Source organism: Rhea americana, unplaced genomic scaffold, assembly GCF_003343005.1.
Source record: "Rhea americana isolate MKP2758 unplaced genomic scaffold, rheAme1 scaffold_69, whole genome shotgun sequence".
NCBI lineage: Eukaryota > Metazoa > Chordata > Aves > Rheiformes > Rheidae > Rhea > Rhea americana.
The window spans coordinates 238,380-259,863 of record NW_028186856.1 but is presented as its reverse complement, the minus strand read 5'-3'; the positions used below and the strand labels follow the sequence as shown (position 1 = coordinate 259,863).

Sequence of the window (21,484 nt, the reverse complement as noted above, 5' to 3'; positions counted from 1 at the left end):
ATTCTTAAAAGAAAGATCCTGTTTTGGAGGCGGGAGAGGAATTAGTTAGGCCAGTGATGGTGCTTGAAGCTGTCCAAAAATGGAGCTGTTTTTTGCTTTTCTATTCTCTTGGACTATACAACTTGTAAAATCCWCTAGTAATTTTGCATTACTATTTATTTCCAATGGTAGCCAGTCTGCACTCCAGAGGAATAAGGCAAAAATTGTCAGCTAACTTCGTCTTTCAAAAAAAGCTTTGCTAAGTGGTAGTAAAAACAACTACGCATCCTTTATGAGCCAGATATACAAATGACATACCTAAATAAACTTGCACTATGTCACTATTTTCAATTAAACGTTGTCTTTGCTTTCTGTCCTGGTAAGTTGAAGAGTGTTTACAAAATTTTTTTTCAGGGGATGTCCTTGATTCTCTTCAAAGTACTACCTATGCATTTGAAAATGAAAGCAGAAATGAATTTATTCCTTTCATGGAGTAGGTATTTATTTATGTTGGYGAAAAGCTCCCAATTCAACATCACAATTTTAAAATATGTTATCTGAAAGCATTTTCAAATTTCTTTAGAGTTTAGTTTTTCCTTTACACCTAACATGCAAATGATTTCTGAGAAAAGTGTCCTTTGTACTGTGTTTTACTTGTGCTGTAATCCATGTGGTATCTGTTTTTAAAGTTTAATGCTTGTTATTTGTTATAACTGTATATGCCATTCAAAACCTTTTTTTCATAATTATTTTGGTATCAATTTAAACAATGATTTTTGTACTTTTAGTAATGGTAGAAGAACTAAAATAATTTAAATTAGAAAAGATGGATAATATTCATCGCAGTTTGTGCTTTTTAATTTGCAAGTTTTATTTATTTTATTTTTATTGTTTTATTTGTAAGTTCATTCAGCCATTTCAGAAATAACAATAATTGCTCTTTCCATAATCTCTTTTTGGGGCCTTTGTGTCTAACATCCTCTGAAATAACTGCTCAGGATTTTTAATAACACTTCTAGCTTTTAAACTTTTTTGTGGCACGTACAAGGTGATCAAAGTTTTCCAGTCTTAAGACTTCTTAAATACTAGCTGCTAAAAGGTTACTGAGATGATGCAGTTCCCGAAGAGCATCCTCTGACTCTCCACAATGCCTGATCTCACACTCTGTTGCTGCCAACAGCTCAAGAAGGAACTCCTCTATTTCCCAGCATTTCAATGCTTTCTCAGTTTAAACTGAGAAAATAAGAAGTGTGAAAGGGAAAGTGAATCAATAGGTCAACAGTCAGGTGAAGGAAAAGAAAATTGGTTTGTTAAATTTTAAAGGAAAGATTTCTAAATCATTTAGCACAGCAGAAAATGTTGTAAAACCTGATTCTATTTCCACAGAAATCCGTGGCACAACTCTTCTGACATCAGAAGAAAGCCTTAAAATTTGGGAAGTGTATGCAATGGCAAGCAGCTCACATCAGCGCATAATAAATATAAATAAAACATAATAAATAAATGTTATGCTTCAAAAACAGGAAGATTTGGATAAAATGGCTGGTCCCTTTTTTTTCTTAAAGAATTAGTGTGATTGATATATAATCAATGAAGAAGTTAGTAAAGAAAATCATAAAAATGCTTGGAGAGGGCTTATGATAGTTATAAAAGGAAAAATATTCTACTGTCTTTGATTCATTTGCTTCAAAAATGTAAAATTCTCTTCCACCCTCCATTAAATACCTGCTTGGTATCCAATCCTTGGAGTTAATGAGCAACACTATTGCATTTTTATGTGACCATCCATCCTTTTATTTACTCTAGGTGATCTTTTATGTCTTTATCTTCACAGAGGAGAGTGTTTACCTTTATCAGGAACAGTAAAACTGCTATTGTCTTTGTTCTTAAACCTCCTCCACTGATGTCCTAAGCATTCCTGTGGCTAATGTACTCCACTTATAGCTGGAGTAGTGAAGGTACAGTAAGTTTCTGGTAGTTAAAAAAAAAAAAAATACAAGGCTAAAACAATTCATTATTAGACTCTGAATGAAATGAGACCTGCAGTTATCAAATGCCCTGCAAGCTGGCAACAGGCTTTCCATCRGCACACCAAGAATGGAGAATTCCTTACCCCATCGAAGCTCTCTGAGGTACTGAGCCCTCAGATTTGTTGTTTTCTTCCAAAGGCTATAACTAGTCTCTTCAAAAAAGCTGAAGTTGGTCCTTGTTATGCTGTTGGCCATCGGCTGAAATAAGTGAGGTTACACTGGCAAAGCAGAAAGTACGGTTTGGTTCATCACTCTGTCAGCTTTGTGTTGAAATTACTGCAGTAGTCCAGCAATTAAAAATGTGCGTGTGCAAAATCTAGGTTTCTAGCGCTATTTCTTATTATGGTTTTCACTACCTTGAAAAAGAAAAGTATGACTAGTTTTCAGGAAAAATCAGCTATTTCTAAGTCATCTTTACATAAGCAATAAGCATAAGCAATGAATTTGCATTTGATACAAAGTAGGAGATTGCTTAACTGAAGCTTGGATCATTTCCTCTAGGAGTGTAGCAACTGAAGGAGCTTCCTGATGATAGCTCCTGGACATCTCAGTCATTTCTTTATACTGCGATATCTGATATACTGTGATACAGAAAGTCCTGGGGACATGTACCTAGACTCAGAGGTAGCTTTGAACAGATGTCTTGGAATTTTATAAGAAAAAACACATTTTTTTTTTAATGTGAAACATAAGCGTTTAGGTGCTGGCACCAGCAGCTCTGGCATGGCTCTATGGAACCATGCTGCCTGRTAGATGAGATTGAACCTACCAGCTGGTGGGAGGAGATGACTCTGCAGGAAATACCCTAAAGCTCTGGAGTGGAGCTCAGYGGAAACTGAATGGAAACAGTGAAGGCATGTCTACTCAGAGGGAAGGAATGCACTGCGCCGATTGCCTGCCTTGGCTTTGGACACATTGGTTTCTCGATATGAAGCAGTGCYGTTTCAGGAGTTGAGCTGGCTGTAATGATGTGGCACCAGTGTGGGCTGAGGTCACTGGTGGCACTCCACCCCAGCCTACGGTGGAGCACAGCACTATGTTCCTATTACGTAGTGTAGATATGCACRGTTTCACCCCTTCTTTTCTCCCCCTTTATTTCATATGAGTTCCTACTTCTTCCAACAGTAGAATGCTTGCAGAATGGTTATTTTTGCAGGAAACCCTAAGACAGAGAAAATGTTGCTGCATGGACACTATACAGATCTTCAAGCAATGCTCTATGTGACTGCTGTTTCTTATGTATGTGTTTCATAAGTTGGCCTTGACTGCTTTCATGAAGCAGGGAACTTAAAAAAATCYTGATATTAAAAGAAAAAATGTCCCCTTAAATGATCTAAAATTGAACTGAAACGCAAAACTGAAAAAAAAAAAGGAAAGAAAGAAAGTCCCCAAAAGGTAGGTTCATCCTCTGCAAGCTCAGGYTCTTATATTAATGCGTGGTGTAGCAGGGAAGAAAATGGCTTTCTATCTTTGCCTCTACGTTAGCTGCTGCGGGAACACTCTGTTCCCTGCTCGCAGGAGCACTCAGCGCCGCTCGCTCGCTCAAGCGTGTGCGCCCAGCGCTACGCGGAAGGATCAAGCGGCTCCTCCTACACAGCCAGGCACATCTCCTTTCTCCGGAGAGGGGGGCATCAAGCAGCTTTTTGTTCCTCTGCCTCTGGAAACACATCAGAGACAAATGGGGGGTGGCGGTGGGGGAAGCGGTGGCTGCTGGAAGGTAGTGTTGGAAGCAGGAGATGAAGAGACTTAAATCACCGGRCTGTTCATTTTTAGATTCATAAATGCTAGGCATCATTTTTTATTATTATTACTAAAAAGCCGTGCTTTTCTTGTTTTTTATCGCAGGCCTGTCTGAGACAGCTGATCAGTGGAAATCAGAACTAAGGGCCTAATTTTATAGAGCTGTATGATTTTACCGTCAAGATTTTTGTTTCAGTTTTCGTGAGGTTTTTCTGACTTTCTCTAAAACAATGGAGGAAGAAATCCTTTCATTTTTAGTGAGATAAAAGTAATCTACTGCTTCTGTTTGTATTCAGGACTCTMTCTTCCTTCTTTCTGTGTTATCAAGGATGCTCACGTAAGATGCTTGTGTTAACAGTCAGATGTCTCTTGTGTTCTGTAAAAAGAACATTTAACTATTTTAACGGGAACCAGAACTTTTGGGCTTTTTTTTTTTTTTTTTTTTGTAGGAATAGGCAATTTATAGGCAATATAGGACAAAGCACGATCCTGAATGTATGGCACATCTCTCAGAAAGGAGCAAAAGTGTGAGCTCTCACTGGCGGAGTCTTGGCTTATGTGCACTAAAGGCASGATCCTGCCCATTTGCAATTACGTGGATAGCAATCAAAGTCAGGAGATTACTCACGTGAGTTAATTTAGGAAAGCTAGTTACTGAGTGGTCAGGTTTGTTCAGCCGGCTCATATTCAGCACTTCTGGGGAGAGAGCACTAGCTGTGCGGGGACTCTGCAACCACTAATTACAGGTGTGGGACATAAAATAAAATCACTTTAAAGGAAAGAATGCATTTCACACAAGCGTGTTTGAAGTGCTCACACCCAAATGTAGCTGAATGCCAGTATACACACAGCTACACATTCAAAYAAAAACTGGGTAACTGTGAATTTTTTTAAATAGTCTTTTTTTTTTCTTTTTACATTTGATCATAGCCAGAAAATCTAAAAAGGTAACATACAGACTTTCAATGTGATATTCCTTCAACCTGCTGAATCTGTCCTAAACAACTAAATATTTTAATTTTGACCTGAGAATTCACAGGCTGAATTTCTGTCTGAGACTGATTAAAATGCCTGAGTTAAAACTGTTACAAGGAAAGAAAAGCTGTAATGGAAACAGTGCTATGACTACAAATGCTAATGAGAAAGTGAATAAGTTGTGGTAAGTATTGACTAGGAAAAATGAAAAAAATAATAAGTGTCTGCTTTTACAGCAGCTTATTCATTGCATTGATATGCAGGATTAGATATGACAGATGACAACAAAAGATGAAAAAAGCTGCTAATCTGAAATCATTTGTTCTCCAAGCCAGATCCTGCATTGAATGAAGCATGTGCAGGATTTTCAACCAAAAGGAATCACCYCCAGCTTTGACTGAGGAGAAATATGGCTCCATTCATTTCCTGTTATATCATGCTCTTTATTTCCTACTTCCTGTACGTCACAAAATGTTACGATTTTGTGAGGTAAGTGTGTACATCTATCTACATACTACATTCACTGTTTCACTGTCTCTTCTGTTTTAATAAGTGAATAGTATGCAACCTCCTTTGTGGTGTGCGTAGGCCTAGTCTAAAATTTCCAGTGCCATCATTTCCATGTCTCCATGTTTTGCTGTTTTGAGTTATTTTTGAGAAAAGCACATTTGCTGAAGGTTGTAGCGAGTACTTAAAATCTGGTCCAAAAAAGCCATCCGTTTGAAAATTCAGCTATCGTTTCCAAATCACAAACCTAAATAAAGCTGTTTAAGATTTTTTTATGACATAACTGGAAAGTAAATGAAGGCCTTTTTTTTGGAGATTTTACAGGATTTCTAAAAAACTCTCTAGATTTTTTAACCATATCATATAGCGAGGTACTCAAACTGCATATACTAAGGAAAAATGAATACAATTGCAGGACCATGATATCTGGTTTCTTAAAATCTTTAATTATCTTAACTAAGATTATACTTAAATCTGTAGATATTRTAAATTTTAATTCTAAAAGACAGGAAATACTGTTAAAAAGAAACTTTAAAACCCATGTTCTTTGGTCAGTCTAGTTAGGCTGATGKATTCTCCACTGCATGGAGCTCTATTTTAGAAATATGCGCAGATGTGGTTAGATGGATTAAATGTTGAGGTGGTTATTCTGTGGCCTACATTATGCAGAACATGACATTGCAATTCATAACGATTTTTGCTGYCCTTAAAGCAGTAGTTGATAAACTGTCAAACTGTAGTCTTGTTTACCTGCTGCTGGTTTCACAACCCAAATAGTAGCATATGTTTGTCGTGCTCAGGATACCGCGTGTCACTGCTGCGATCCCTGCTCAGGGTGATGACCCTCCTTTGGGAACCTTTGGCTTAAAACACAGAAATCAACTCTGCAAGAACACCAGTCGGCTTAATGTGGGCTTGAACGTGGGACTAAACATTTGGGCCCCCCTTCCCGCCTCTCTAAGCTGCTTCAGCATCATGAAGAATCACTGAGGTGGCCAAGGGGGCAGCACAACAGTCTTCCTCCACTGTCCAGTTCTCCCCTGACCATGGGAGGACAGACGGCCCTGTGCAGACTCACRCATGCTGTTCTGGCCATCATCACTCAGTGCAAAAGCCTGTACATGGCCACTGCAGACTTGGGAGCTTTGGAACGATTTCAGGCGCTTTGTAAAGATGTATAGCAGGCCAGAAAAGAAAACCCTGGGAATCAGAAAACCACAAACCTATTTATCTCCTCTCCTGTCCCATTCAGGATTGGGATTGTACCATATGAACCTACAGGAGAGGCAAAAGCTTAGACCTGAAATTTGAGATGACACCATTTGATTGCAGAGCATGACAACAAATGGTTAAACCAACCTCTTAACTAAAAAGCTCCTTTCACTTTAATATTATTCTTAATAACCCTCCCATGTAGGATTGCAATGTCTGATTGTTTATCTCATCTATATTCGTTCCTCCTGTTTTATTCATAAGTGAGTACAAATGAAAAAAATGGACATGTAATAATGGTTATGTATAACGGTATGTTGTGAGGAGCTTTCTACTGACAAGCTTTCAAATATGCTTCTACTCTCCTCTTAAATTTTTGTAGTTTTTGGATCAACACCATGATTGCTTGGTTAAAAACAAGTGCCCCATTTGCTGTCATATCTGCTGCTATCCCACTGGAAAAGTGTATCTTTATAACAAAAGAGAATACTACCATTTTCTGAATCTGCTTTTTATCTTCTATATGCGCATGCTATCACATCATTCCCTTGTTTGCTGAAATCGAAAAAATAGCAAAAAATAGCATTCAACCTTCTGCTGAATCTGTCATGGGCAGTTCTAGTTTCTGCCACCTGAGACTCACATTGCAAGGAATATCTCCAGTAGGAGTGATCTCTTTGACGTAAACTTTATCACCCACAGAGCAAGCTTTTTTTGGTATGGAATAAGTGCAGCAGAGTTTAGGATGATGACATTTAGGATGTCATGAGCTGGTTTTCCTGAAATTAGTTTTGCAGAATGCGCAATAGTTATAACCAGCTCTGATAGCTTCCCCTGGCAGCTATCCATTCTCCCTCAAGCTTTCCGTAGACGTAGAGATGTTTCTTGGAATACTGCTGGATTGCAAGAATGGGCCTCTGCCTATGGGACTTGTCCCACTCACTTAATAGAACAGCTTGTGTGAGCAACGGTTTGAAGAAGTCAGTGCCTGCTCAACCAGTCCAGAAATGCAGTGTGTGTATGTGTGTGTGTGTGTGTGTGTGTGTGCACGCACACGCGCACGCGTGTGTGTATACGCATGTCTATGTTGAAGAGATAGGGGTTTCCCAGTGTGGTCACAAATCAGACTTTTGCCCTTTCTCTGACTCATACCAGTCTGTCTTACACTTGCAAAAGCAAGACTTCTCCATTTTGGAAGAAGTTAGAGACTGACTTTTCCACCCCCCACACTTTTTCAGGGTAAAACAGGCACATTAAAGGGATACTGTGGTTGCTTTCAACGTCGTAATGTTAGGTCGGGAGAAAGGCTTATAATCAGAGCTGAAGAGCCCTTATCCCTGCCTCACTGCAGAGTGGCTCTTTACAAATGGGCTCTATGTAGAAAACCTTTTCGAGCTCGAGCCTGAGTCCAAACATGCCATGTGGCTGCACTGTATGAATTGCAGTCTGCACTCAAAAGATTGGCCTTAGCCAAAAGAGGGGGGAAAAAAGCCCAATACACCCTTTGACAAGAACCTAAGCACATTCAGTCAGCACTGAGCAGCATGACCGTTTCCGTGAGTTTTGCACTTTGATACAAACCATGCGACCAAAGTCTTTCCCAAAAGGACTCCAAGCACTGTAGCTTGAAGGATACTTGTTTGAAATGTTCACACACCACCAGGGGAACTGGCAATCAGACTATAGCCTACAGGTGTCCGGCGAACAGCAGTGTGGACCTGCAGGGCTGATTACAACGTCTCTGGGCTACGACTGCCTCCTAGCCTAGCAACTCAATGTCTCTGTAGATGTAACTAGGTATTCAGAGCAAAGACTAAAGAGAACTAAAATATTAATAGATGTTTTACACACCCCAGGGTAAGCTTTTCTCTGTAGAAACAAAACAAAAAACACAAAACAAAAAAAAAAAAAAAAAAAAAAAAAAAAAAAAAAAAAAAAAAAAAAAAAAAAAAAAAAAAAAAAAAAAAAAAACAAGGATCCAGCCTTTTGCTACAGGCTTTCAAATACTGGAAAAATGACAGCACTAATGTGATATTTTAATATCAACTTACATTAAAAATAAATTCTATAAAAAGAGGGGAGTGTTGATGTATCCTGTGTATCACACACAGTATTTTTCAGCTAACAGGTGAGAGGAAGCTTATGTCAATCTAAGGCACACGTACAACTTTTCAGAAAMAAATACCAATTATTTTTCAACTGTTACCTGTTTATTAGGTCAAAGACAAACCCTGAAAAATTATAGCTACAACTGACAGAGGAATAGGAAGAGAACAGATCTAGCCTTTTTCTATACTGAAGGACTTTAAAAAGATACYACAAACACGTCTGTAACGCTTTTGCACTTTCTTGTATTTCCTTGTATTATCAGGAATGATTTCCCAAACAGGAAAAAAAAATCCCTGCTGTACATGTGGTTTATTTATTTTCATAAACAAATATGTGTTAATTCAGACCCTAAGACCATAACAAATGAAATTCCTCTCCTTTGAACTCTTGAATCTTCCTACTTACCATGAAGAACATTCAGTAGCTTCCTTCAGAAAAAGCTGGGAAAGGGGCATGTTGCAATAGTTATGGGGTGTGTATGTGTGTGGCACAGATAAAAGTAGTTGTATTTCTATTATTTATTTCCATTATGACAGAACTCACAAAGTGCTAGGCTCCCTCCAAACCAACAGCGAGAAACAGTTCCTGCCAAAAAAAGCATGAAAGATGTGTTGTAAAGGTTGCAGTGTATTGCTTAAAAGTTAGGAAATATCAGAAGCTGAGTTGCCAATACAACCTTAACTCAACCCTTCTGTGCATATTCATTACGATCCAGTCTTTAATTACATGATCACATACTCTTTTCTTTATTTTCCTCTCCCTAGGGTCCCTGCTACGTTTAATGTATCAGATGGGCTGAATAAAGCAGTTATTTCATGTTTACATTTATCCTCCTCAGTGCCCTGCCATCAAGGTATCAGCGAGCATCTGACACTAYTGACTAGGCCAGGCTTCTTCCTTTGCGTCTGGACCTGCCAAGGCAGGAATAGATAGCTGGAAACCRGCCAGAGAAAGGAAGAACCTCTGCATATTCCCTAAAATGTACAGGCACCAAAGAAATTCAGAGTAAAGTAGGAGATCTGTCAAAYGCTGTTGCCAGAGTGGCAGAAAGCTAAGGTTCAATCTTGCAGCCTGGCTAAAGTAAGGCCAGCTTCTCTGATGTTCTCTGCTGAAGTCCTATCAAGAAGAATTGACCTTCCCCAATTCCATGAGCTGTACGCCAAAGTCTTCATTATCACTAAGAGCCTGCATACCCCAGAGGAGAGGCAAGGAGCCTTCAGTGTTTCATAGCCAGGAAATGGCAGCACCTATTCCTCCATAACACTGAGATAGAGGTGGACTTGGCCAGGCTGGGGAAAGAAGAAAGGTCTCCACATCAGCAGCTCCTGCGACCATGCTCCCTCCCATGGCCAGGGAAGAGATCCTGCTGCCTGGCATCTGACAGAACCTGGAAGCTGCACTTGAACTGCTTGAGAGCTGCACACTTAGGGCACTGAGGTAGTTTATTCCTCAAATGTATATCAGATGTGTGCACACACACATTTAGCCTGTCCACAGACAAGGCCTCCTTATCAATGCCATAACCACCTGAAAGTAACAGGGGATTTCAAAACTTCTTCTGGATTCTTAAAGTGGTCTGATTTTACTGACTTGCAGGAGATTTGGGGGAAACCATTTTACAGACTACCAATTTTTTTTTAAAAAATTTTTTAATTTTTTTCCCCTCTTGTAGAGTTTATGATGAAGTACATGCTGCTATATTACATTCTGAAAGTAAAATGCAAGGGAGGCAATTCAAATTTGATCTGAACAGTCTTGTTATCCGTAACAATGAGAGCTCTACCAAGTTGAGAGTTTGTTAAACCTCATGCTTTGGGGTGCTACTACATACGGCCACTTATTCAACTTTGGAGTTCCTAAAACTCCTTCTAGGCATTTGATTCGGCTGGTACTAAGTAGGAAAGGGAAGAAACTGGCCAGGGTAAAGCCCAGCCCAGCAAAGGGTGTTAAGTGTTATACTCTTTTTGTTGAAGTATTTCTAGTAGTTATTTATTTTTGTATTTGTAGTGTTCTGAGAATAAGGTCAATTTTGTACAAGAGAGCTGGTATTTAGTAAGCTAACGGGTGGGGGTAAAGAAGCAAATACTGTTTTCAGGTTCRGAACAGAGGCAACAAATTCCAGCCCACAAACAAAATAAAAATGGCTTCTCTGAATACACCTTATGTATGCTGCAAAAGCACTGGAGAAGGGATGCTGGTACCTATGGAGYACAGGGTAATACTAGGAGGAGGAGGAGGGATAAGGTTATCAGCTCCTCCCTCCTTGCAGGATAGAGGGATTGGTCATGATTACTGATGGAATATTCAGTGGTTAGTGGGGAAAGAAATAAATGAGGCTGTGCCCTAAGGCCTACAGGATTTTCAGTATGCAGCTGAATTGTGAAATTTGTGAATTTAAGCTTCCAGAATTGTCTTTTCAAGGTGTTTTGCAGATCTCCCTTGTGTACAAAGAGTCAAAGAGAGCCCCCTGAGGCTGAGTCTTACGACAAAATAGCTCCTGAGCACAGAGAAAACACAAAAAGGATTATATATTTCTTACACATACACACAAACCGCTATATTTTCTTATTTTATACGTATTTATTTTTACGTATTTTTGAACTAATATATATTTTTATTAAAAATCTGAGGATGTTATTGCGCTGTTCACTGTGCTTTTAATGGCCCGCTTCCTGATCTTTGTCCGGAAGCGGGGTGGTACACACGTAAACATCAATAGTGGTGGCTGCACTCCATTCACATCTTTGCATAGGGGCAGGGCATATAGCCTAAGGGAAAAAGGTATTTTCCATCAAAGAAACTAGACCTTGTGCTTTTAACAAACAGAACAGCACTTCTGCTGTCTTTCACGTCCCCCCTGGTTTTGCAAAAGGGGAAACACAGGCCTGCCGGAAGGCTTAAAGCTTTGCCCTCCTCTGGCCGCTCCTAGCTGAGTTGGCAGTCCTCAGCCTCCCCTGCCCACCCTGTTTTCTCCCCTCTCTCAGGGCGAGCGATCCGGAAAGCCAGTAGGGCGCGCACGCTGCTGGGCAGGAGGTGCCCCAGGCCCGCTCCCCACACCGCCGGGTCGGAAGCGCGGCCTGGCGCCGCTTCAGCCACGCTGCCCCCGCGGCGGCCGGCAGCCCCCCGCCGCCCACCTCCCGGTTCCTCTTCGCGCCCCTCTGCGCGAGTTTTACGCCCGAGATGTCCCCAAAAACGCCAGCGCTGAGGCTCGGCCCGTGCCTCGCGGCGACGGCACCCGACGCCAGCCCGGGCGAAGGCACCCGCGGGGGCCTGGGGCCGGTGCAGGCCGAGCGGAGGCTCGCGGAGCCCCGCAGCACCCAGGGCGGCCGCGCAGCCGCGGAGAGGAGCCGCCTGCGCTCCGCAGGCACGACGTGGCGCAGGGGCAGCGCGACGTGCCCGGGCATGTCCCGGCGCGCAGCCTGCCGCGGCACGGCGCGGTAAGCTCAGCCTCCCGTGCGCGCCCGCTACCCCGTCCGCAGCTGCCGCGGCCCTGCTCCCCGACGAGATAACGCGCTCCCCAAGCCCGGGCCGCGCCACGCGCGCGCGGCGACGCGCACCCTGCGCGCGCTGCGCCCCGCTGCGCCCCCTCCCCCCACTCCGCGGCCCGCTGCGCGCTCCGGCTCTATTTGTTTACAATCGATTACGTCACCCCCCCTTCACAGACCCCGCCTTCCCCCCCTCCCTCCTTCCGTCACAATGGTGCGATCGCCCGATTGGCGGCGGCGCGCCCCTAGCGCGGCGACGCCATTTCCGCCCGGCGGCGGCTATAAGAGGCGGCGCGCGGCGGGCAGCTCCCTTCGCCCCTCGCAGCAGGAGATGCTGGCTGCGCTGCCGCGGCCGCCGCAGCTGCCGCCGCCCCCCTGCCGCAGGAAGAGGAGGCGGAGGCTGCCGCCCCCGGGATGTGATCTGGGCTCCGCCGCCTGCTCCTCTCCCAGTTAGAGCCGAGCCGCCCCCGCGCCAGCCACACTCCGCTTGCCCCGTCCCGTCCAAGTGCCGCCGTCCCGCTCACCGCCCGCCCCGGAGCGCTGGCTGCCGCCCGCCGCCGCCTCCATGCATCCCGCGCTGTACACCCGGGCCAGCATGATACGCGAGATCGCCGCGGCCGTGGGCTTCATCTCCAAGTTCTTGCGGACCAAGGGGCTCATGAACGAGCGGCAGCTGCAGACCTTCAGCCAGAGCCTGCAGGAGCTGCTGGCAGGTGAGGGGCGGCGCGGGCGCGACGGGCACCCGCTCCCCCCCCCCCCCGTGGGGCCTCGCGGGCGACCGTTGGGGCAACGGCCGCGGGGTGAGGGAGGGGAAGGGGAGAAGCCTCCTGTGAGGGGGGTGAAGCTGCGTCCGAGCCGCCGTCGGCACTGCCTTCCTTGCGTGCGTGGCCCCTTCTCCAGCGGCCGGCGAGGCGGGTGGGGGGTGGCAGAAGCGGGCTGTAAACAAAAGCGGTTTCGCCGTCACACAGCGACGCCTCCCCCCTGGCCGCGCACACGCGAACACCGCTCGGCTGAACAGACAAAGCTTCGGAGCAGCCCGCACTTTGTGCTCTGCTCCCCGGGGTCACAGTGCCCGGAAAAGCGCTTCTAAATGCCCTTTTTCGTCAAGTAAAATTCAGTCTCARTTCGTCTTGTCTTCTGGAAACACTCTGCGGTTGGTTGTTCTAACAAACAACAGCYGCCGTAAAACTCCAGCTAGGCTCAAACACAAAGTTGTCCTACACTGCCCTATGGGTTTTGTAATCTCAAGACAATGTTTTGGGGTGTTTGACCCCTGTGACTAGTGTCTCGTGCTGCAAGCAGCCTCACAATTCTGAGGGATCTGGGTGGGATAAAACTCTTAAGGTAAGTCACTGGTATCCAGCCCTGAAAAACAGTCAGGGAAGAGCAGTAGAGAAATAGAATTTCAGTAAGTCAGAGCTTGTCCGACTCTTTCTCTAGTTGTTAGTTATTCTTGGGATGTGAGGAACTAAGCATGGGTAAGATGRTGCTGGAAAGGTGCTTTCTCCTTCTCTATCTCTGGATTTTTTGAATCCCTTAAACTTTTCTGCTCTATATGTAATTGCTTGTTTATTTTGTTTTTATGAATACTAGGAAGTTAYTACATTTCTTTCAGATGTCAAACATTGTTCTCTATATATGGTGGTATGGAACAATAACTTTGTACATGTGCACTTCCCAAGGGACACTGCATTTACATAAATCATCTGCAAAAATAAAGACCATAATGATATTTCAAGTGATTGCATACTAAAATAAGTTTCTCAACACCTTGAGTTGTGAAATAGGTAAGACAACAAAGGTCACTGTACATCTTTTTGAATACAGAGTTAAGAAGGATAATCTTTTTTTTTTATTTTATAGAACATTATAAACACCACTGGTTCCCAGAAAAGCCATGCAAGGGATCAGGTTACCGATGTATCCGGATCAACCATAAAATGGATCCTCTCATTGGACAGGCAGCACAGCGGATTGGATTGAGCAGTCAGGAACTGTTCCAGCTTCTTCCAAGCGAACTCACTCTATGGGTTGACCCGTATGAAGTGTCCTATCGTATTGGAGAGGATGGCTCAATCTGTGTGCTCTATGAAGCTGCACCAGCAGGAGGTAGCCAAAATAACACCAACATGCAAATGGTAGACAGCAGAATAAGCTGTAAGGAGGAACTTCTCTTGGGCAGAACTAGCCCTTCCAAAAGCTACAATATGATGACTGTATCAGGTTAAGATATAGTCTGTGGATGGATCACCTTAAAATGGATGGATAAATTTGGTTTTTACTTTGGGTGGGCACCTCTGGGGATGGATTATGGAATTTAAACCATGTCACAGCTGTGAAGATCTGGCACACGCTAGAGTGGTATACTTTAAAGTGACAGTGCCATAGTTTGGACAGTACCTTTCAGTGATTTAATAGCCTGTGAGTCAAAATGATTACAACTTGCTAGGGAGTGAAGAAGATCTAGGAAGGGTCAGTTTCTCCAAGACATCTTACTTAATTTCTACACCAATTCTTTCAACTCCAATCTGTATTTATAAAGTGATTCTCTGCAGTAGGTCTTGCAGAGTAAATTTGCACTATTACAYTTATTAATTCTTAGCATTTTTGGCAGCTCAGTAACAAGACTTACTGTTATGAACACGATATACTGGAAATTTTATCTTTCAGACTTTTACCTAGCACTTACAAATATGTATAAATGTACATAAGACAAACTAGTAAGTATGACCTGGGGAAATGGTCAGATCTTTATATTGGCCTCAAAAGTAGCAAGTGATCAGAATCTGCCATGGCAACAGGCTTTAAAAAGACCATATAAAGACACTGTCTGAACTGTGGTGTTAGCACCAGCCAGCTATCTGTACATTTGCTAGCTTGTAGTTTTCTAAGACTGAGTAAACTTCTTATTTTTAGAAAGTGGAGGTCTGGTTTGTAATTTCCTTGTTCTTAATTGGGTAAAAGTCTTTTCCACAAACCACCATCTATTTTGTGAACTTTGTTAGTCATCTTTTATTTGGTAAATTATGAACTGGTGTAAATTTGTACAGTTCATGTATATTGATTGTGGCAAAGTTGTACAGATTTCTATATTTTGGATGAGAAATTTTTCTTCTCTCTATAATAAATTGTTTCCTATCTTGGCATTTTAATTAATCTCTTGTCGTGATTACATAGGACCAGTTAAACTATTTTTGTCTCACAGTAGATACAAAGTAGGTACTATAAAGGATAAGAACATCAATGGCACCCTGGTGCAGGGAACACTAGATACAGACATGGATTAATGAAGACGTCGTTATGTATAAATGCCTGGAAGTTTAGGGAAACACTGTATTTTACATGTCACTTTAAAACCTTTTAAAAACAATCCATGTGGAAATAACTCCAGGGCCAGTAATTCCAGGATATGAGGAAAAGGTACAGAAATAACATCCACCAAAGATGACTTGAATAAATCCAGAGGATTAAAGTTTACATGGCTTCCTGATGAAGGATATAGCAAACCTAAAGTGTCCATTTTGACCTACTTTCTCACAAGTTCTCAGTTCTTCCCTGATGGATTCCCTGCTCAATAAGAGTTTCTGGGACAAATGTCCCTTAGCCTTAAGAGCAGGTTAACCACTCTACAGAAAGGTTGCTCGCCTTTTGCTTTCTTCAGATGCAAGACTTTCACTTTAGAAATCATTAAGATGGGATTCAACAAAAGGTATGTAGATCTTTTTTCCCAAATTTAAAAGATTGATTGAGGCTAAACTAAGAAGCACATATTTGTGTGTTCAAAATTAATGAATAATGTGGAGATGTGATTCACTTAAGCACCACACTAATGTCATTTATATACTGCACAGTGGTTAGATACACTTGAGAAATTCGTTACCACTTACTTTACACTTGTTAAAATGCTGGAGTAAAACTTAGGAACTTTCTGTTCCTTATCTCCTGTGTACTTTGTACTGAGTGTTTAATAAAAGGCCAACCCAATTTGGTCACTTCTGTTATGGGAACAAATGTAATCATAGTGAAGAAAAAGCAAGCAAAGAAAACAGTCATTATTTGCAACCCAAATTTGTGTTAGCTATGGATAAAATTGAACTTCAGATTTGCCATGCRCTGTGGTAAGTCCTGCTGAAACAAGCCTTGATGTGACAGTGATGTGTTGTATCTCCAGTTCCAATCTTTGTCTTCAGATTGGTAACATGGCTGATTCATAAGCAAAGCATACAGCTGTTCTGTTCCCCTTACTACTCATTTCTTCSCCAGTAGTTCTTCTGAAAATTCAGCTTTGCAAATATATATAGATCATATATTTTTTTTTTAAAAAAAACCTTCAACATTCAGCATTTTTTTCATCTGCAATAGTGCTGTGCAGCAACATTACTTTCTGGAGTAAAGTGGTGTATAATTGCTACCGAGGCAGTGAGGTTTAAAGAGCTTGCTCATCTAAATCTGGCAACAATAGCTTTAGAATGAGCATGCTTTAAACTGTGTTATACCTTGGTTGAGTTGTAGTTTAGCTACACATCTTCATATGTTTAAGAAAAAGTGCTTTCTAAAAGACAATGTTTTCAACTTAAGTTTTTAAGAGAGAGATTTATTGAAGCAATAGGGATACCCAGAGACTTCTGTTGTGTTACATCTCCATAAGCAGCATATAGCATGTCTGAACAGAAACAGGCAAGAAAAATTGAGCCTGGCTACCTGTAAAGCTACATTAAACTTTTGTTGACTGCTGCCAACATAGCCGCACATAGCATTAGTGTATAATGGTGCTGCTTATAGTCATTTCTGCTACAYGATAAGAACAGCAGCAGAAGGGGTGGCTGTATAGTTGGTCTTCAACATGAGCTATGCAAATTATGAAAACATCAGCTGTAGACACTTTCTTTTTGATAAGCTGGGCATAGCTTTGCAGGCTAGCAAGTAGTCCATCTGTGAGGCTGGCATGTGACAACTAAGAATGAGTGTGCTCCCTTAGATGGTTAACATTTTAGTCCTTTTATGGTAGGGTGTTTTCATTCATGACATAATTTGTAACTGCAGCTGTAACTAGCAATTGGTACAACCTGTGCCTTAGTTGTTGGGTTTTTTTTCCAGCTGTTTTTTTAAATATACACCAGTGTGTACACAATGTGCCCTTGTTTGATTTTAAAAATACTTAGTGTACTGTGGCAGCAGGGCATAGGAAGAACTCCTGAGAGAAATGGGGTAGGGCTGTAAGAGGAATCTGTTGCCAGACCTCTGCTTTGGTGCAGGTAGAGCAAACAGTGCACTAAACTAAATGTCTGCCATTTGTTTAAGATGTCTATGACACCAGCAAGGCTGATATTTTAACACAATTATTAAATGAGAGCATATTCAAGATGTGCTTGCCAGATGCAGGTTAAATTAGTTGGACTTTATGTGTGTAGAACTGAATAATTTTGTTGCTCTGGGTGTTCTGAGGGTGCACTTGGCTGAACACAATTTTAGTGTTACAGCTTTTCTTAGATTTACTTTCTACGCTGCTGAAACTTGTTGACCAGTCAGTGAATGTCTTTATGAAGTGTACAATTGCCTTCCAGTTTATGCCAGGTGAGCAAACGTTTCTGGTTCTTATAGCATGTTGCCTTGCTGTGGCTTGTGTAAAATTCATCACACCTGAGAATACTTTTTGGTGTTTTATGTCTTGCAATAATGCTCCTATAGAAAATTGTATTGTATGTATCCTGTAAGAATCTGTCCTAATCTTTTGCATTTTTTTTTCCTGAGTAGTCCAGAGACATACATCTGGCTTAAACAGTCGTCCAGACCAGGAAGTTTTCCTCCTGTAGGTCTTAAGGTTGTTCTTGGGTCAGAATAGAGATGTAAAGGCTTTCGTACAATTACTAATGTTGCTGATTTTTGTTTTCTATTTTTCTACTGACTTGCAGGATTTTCTGACAGATCTATATGAAAGGCCTCATCAGGCCATACGATTTTCTTGTAATTGAATTGCTCTATCAGTCTTGAGAATATGAAAATAACTTATGCAAAGTAGTGTTCTGATACAAAAATATCATTTTGTTGTATCCTTATGATTTTATATTGAATTAGTAGGATAAAAAAAGTCTCTTTTAGTCGTCATTACAGAGATTCTKCTTGGATCAGAAGGTCAGGTTGTGCTGTCTCTTGTCATAATTAGCAGTGATCATTCTGAAGGCTAAATATTGTTAAACTTCTGTACTTTCAACTGCCTTCAGTTTAAATTGGAAAAGATGTAACCTGATGATTTGGAAGCAGAGGGAGCTGTGCTGTGGTAGGACCTTACAGAACAGTTTAGTGATGTGCAAAACAAAGAATCCAGTTAACGTTTCTAGAGTGGTGAGTTTGTGCTGATGCTTGTAAACATTTTGGTTACCAAATTAAGCAGATGTTACTGAACATGGACACCAAATCCATGTAAGGTGTCCTTCTAATTAGCCTTGCATATTTATGCTCTCAGAATATGATCTCCTGTTACTGCACTGCCTAGCAATGCATAAAATGAAGAACTTCACTTCTTTTATGTATATCTGTGTTAAGCTTACTTCTGAATTTCCATAAATCAAGTAGCACTCTACATTTTCCAAAATTTCCTCTACCTGATGCCATAATTTTTAGCAAAAATAGTTTATATTGGCAAAAGTTGCCACTTGACTGAAGAACATTAAAGGTGTTTTTAGTTTAAAGAATGAAACATGTATAGACTGGAGATAAATAGCTCACCTAAAAAGGAATGTGTATTTACACATTCTTGATGTAATAGCAGAGGTTATTTTTACATGTTTCACATTTACATTCCAGTGTGGCATAAAGCGAACATTGTGAAGCAGGATGTTAATTCAGTGGTTTTCAAGGGTTGGTAGAGCAAGTCAGGCTTAGACAGTAAATGCTGTATTAATGGTTAGCAGTGACAATTTCATCAACACAGGAACTGCAGGGTATAATTAACATCAGTTGCTTTGACACTATGCTCTTAATGTATGGTTTCAACCTTTCTTCCAGTTGCAGTTGGAGAATGTACTGTGACAAATCATTGCTGATACAAAGTAGGTCAACAGTAAAATGGCTGACTTAAAATAAATGAAYAGATCTGGATTATTGTAACTTTATGTCCAGTTAAATTTTCTTAGTGGTTGTCTTGTGCCCTTGTATTTGTAAAGGCTTGTATTCAGCTTTTCCTAGGTGTTTTTTTTTGTTTTGTTTTTTGKTTTTTTGTTTTTGTTTTGTTTCTTAACCATCGAATATTTTAGTCTGGACAAGAACAGTATTTCCTTCCAGCTGCTGGGAAGAAATCCRCATGAGTAGTAATGCTGTAGGTGGAACAACAGATACTTGCCTGTGTAATATTGTAATTCTGTGTCTGCAAAATTGGCAAGGAGAAATGACTCTGAAATGATAAAACAACAACAAAGTTTTGGGGTTTCCTCCCCTGACAGTGACACAAGACAACATACAAAGAAGGGAAATAGCATTATAATATTACTGGATGAGAAAAATCCTAGGCTGAGGGAATCTCAAGGGCATTTACATTTATGTAGAGGGAATCGTTTTTACCTTGTGATTCCTGTGCTCAGCCACCCAGTGTCTCATCAGGGCTCATTACAGACTTTTAAGGTTTTTTGAGAGGTTTAGCTTTGTTTGATGCTTTTACCTTGTACGTGTCAGAAAATGGCCTCTAGCTTTGTAGTTTCCCTGGGGCATTCTAGAATCCAGTGYGATAGTTTCATGCGCCTATTATTTAAGAGAATAAAACCATAAACAAGCATGTAATGTATTATGATTTAAAGGGTACAAGAAGGGAGACCTTTAGCATTTGTGGAGCTGCTCTGAATATATGCAAAGGGTGGCAATGTGTTGAAAGCCAAACAATAGGGTAGCGGCTGCGGACGCTGGCTTGCTTTCACCTTGTGTTCCTAGACCGCAACAGTGGCTCCTGTTGTACACCTAARTGGCTGTAGTATAGAAGTGAGACTTGGGTACTGCTTCGAGCTCCCAGATCAGCATAAAGACAGATTTCTAGTACTGATACTATCATTTGCTGACACTGGTTGCACGTAGGAAATTCAAAATGGCATGCCCTTGCTGCTCTGTGCTCTGTAAAATTCAGGTTTATTAATTTTTAAAACTGAAGAGCAAGTAATGGTTGGTTTCTTTCTAGACTGGCCACAGGTCAATTAACAAGTTGCTTGTACTTTAAGAACTATAATGAAAAASACAGCATTCCTTCTAGGTGTTGAAGTTTAAAACAAGTTTTATTTATATACCTATACACAAGCACACACACGTATTTATTGTATAAATATATATTTATTTATTATAGCCTTTTTCACTGGGTCATCTTTATGTTCCTGCTTGTTGTGATTTAATTCACATTCCACTGCAGATGTTTTGCAGATTGTAAATGAACACAGATGGGTAATAATGACCTTCCTTATTCACTTTTTATGTTGTAATTAACAGGAACATGTATTCATATTTCCCCATTTTCTCTTTCAATTTTATAAATGTGATTTTGAAGCTAGGTTGCATTTGCTAGTCAGCTGAGCAGATTTTTCAGATTTTCTTTCTAATGCAAGTTGCAGTTGTATAAAGTAATACGTCATGTTTGCAGTCATGTAATTGATTTAATGTTATGCTGAAATTAAATGGAATGAAGATACTCATAGATTCTCAATTTTATTTTATATTCATACTGATAATTTGAAAAATAGGAGATTTCTCTCTACTTTCTAGTAAGCAGTTCTGTCTGAAAAAATCAGTAAACCATCCATTTCAGCTGAGCCTGACACCCTTCCCTACTTAGGTGGACCAAAACAGTTGCTTCTGCCTAGGAATGTTCAAGCTCTCTGATGTGTAGCTTAGAACTTTGTTTACAAGTGTGAAAAACTTTTGTATCATAACCGAGAAATAAAATCAAGCTGCCCAAGTGTGGTACATTTCATGCTCTAAAGGTATTGGTGATTTTAACTAGCCTTTTTGATTCCACCTTTAAATTTATTTTGGATTATAGTGTTATCTTTTTTAACTCCCAGCTGCTTTTCTTCCTTTGTCATTTACAGCCTACAGTCGAACTCTTCCCACTTGCAGTCAGTGTGAGGTCGTTCTGTTTGTAGACTTCAGATCACCTGGGGAAAAAAAAAAAGCTAAGGTAGTGGAAATGGCAGTATCAGTCTGAATCATGATGACACTAGAGCAAATGATGAATTTAGTGCCATGTTTATAAAGGAACCAGTTCTGTGTGACTAAAGTACTAGACTATAAATTTTGAAGGTATTTATCATGCCGTATTTGATGTCTGGATGTATTTAAGGAGGAAAACAACGTTGTGAATATGTAAGTACTTTTCAGTAGGACACCTAAACAAATATAGCTGCTTGATTGTTTGTACAAATGTTCTTGTGACTATTTTTAAAGCTTGTCACTTTGAAAGAAGTCTTCTGCTTT

General features: G+C 41.0%; 1 protein-coding gene across 1 annotated transcript; it reads left to right on the top strand.

The window, feature by feature from the left end:
- Window positions 1-12,334: 12,334 nt before the first annotated feature.
- Window positions 12,335-15,189, top strand: BTG1 (BTG anti-proliferation factor 1). Its single transcript, XM_085321294.1, has 2 exons — window positions 12,335-12,750; window positions 13,901-15,189. Exons 1-2 carry the CDS (start codon window positions 12,603-12,605, stop codon window positions 14,263-14,265), a joined length of 513 nt encoding a protein of 170 aa, XP_085177420.1. The 5' UTR covers window positions 12,335-12,602; the 3' UTR covers window positions 14,266-15,189.
- Window positions 15,190-21,484: the final 6,295 nt, after the last annotated feature.

Coding starts and splice junctions, on each gene's coding strand:
- BTG1 (XM_085321294.1), top strand. CDS start 12,603: ATGCATCCCGCGCTGTACACCCGGGCCAGCATGATACGCGAGATCGCC. Junction 12,751..13,900: donor CCTGCAGGAGCTGCTGGCAG/GTGAGGGGCGGC, acceptor TTTATTTTATAG/AACATTATAAACACCACTGG.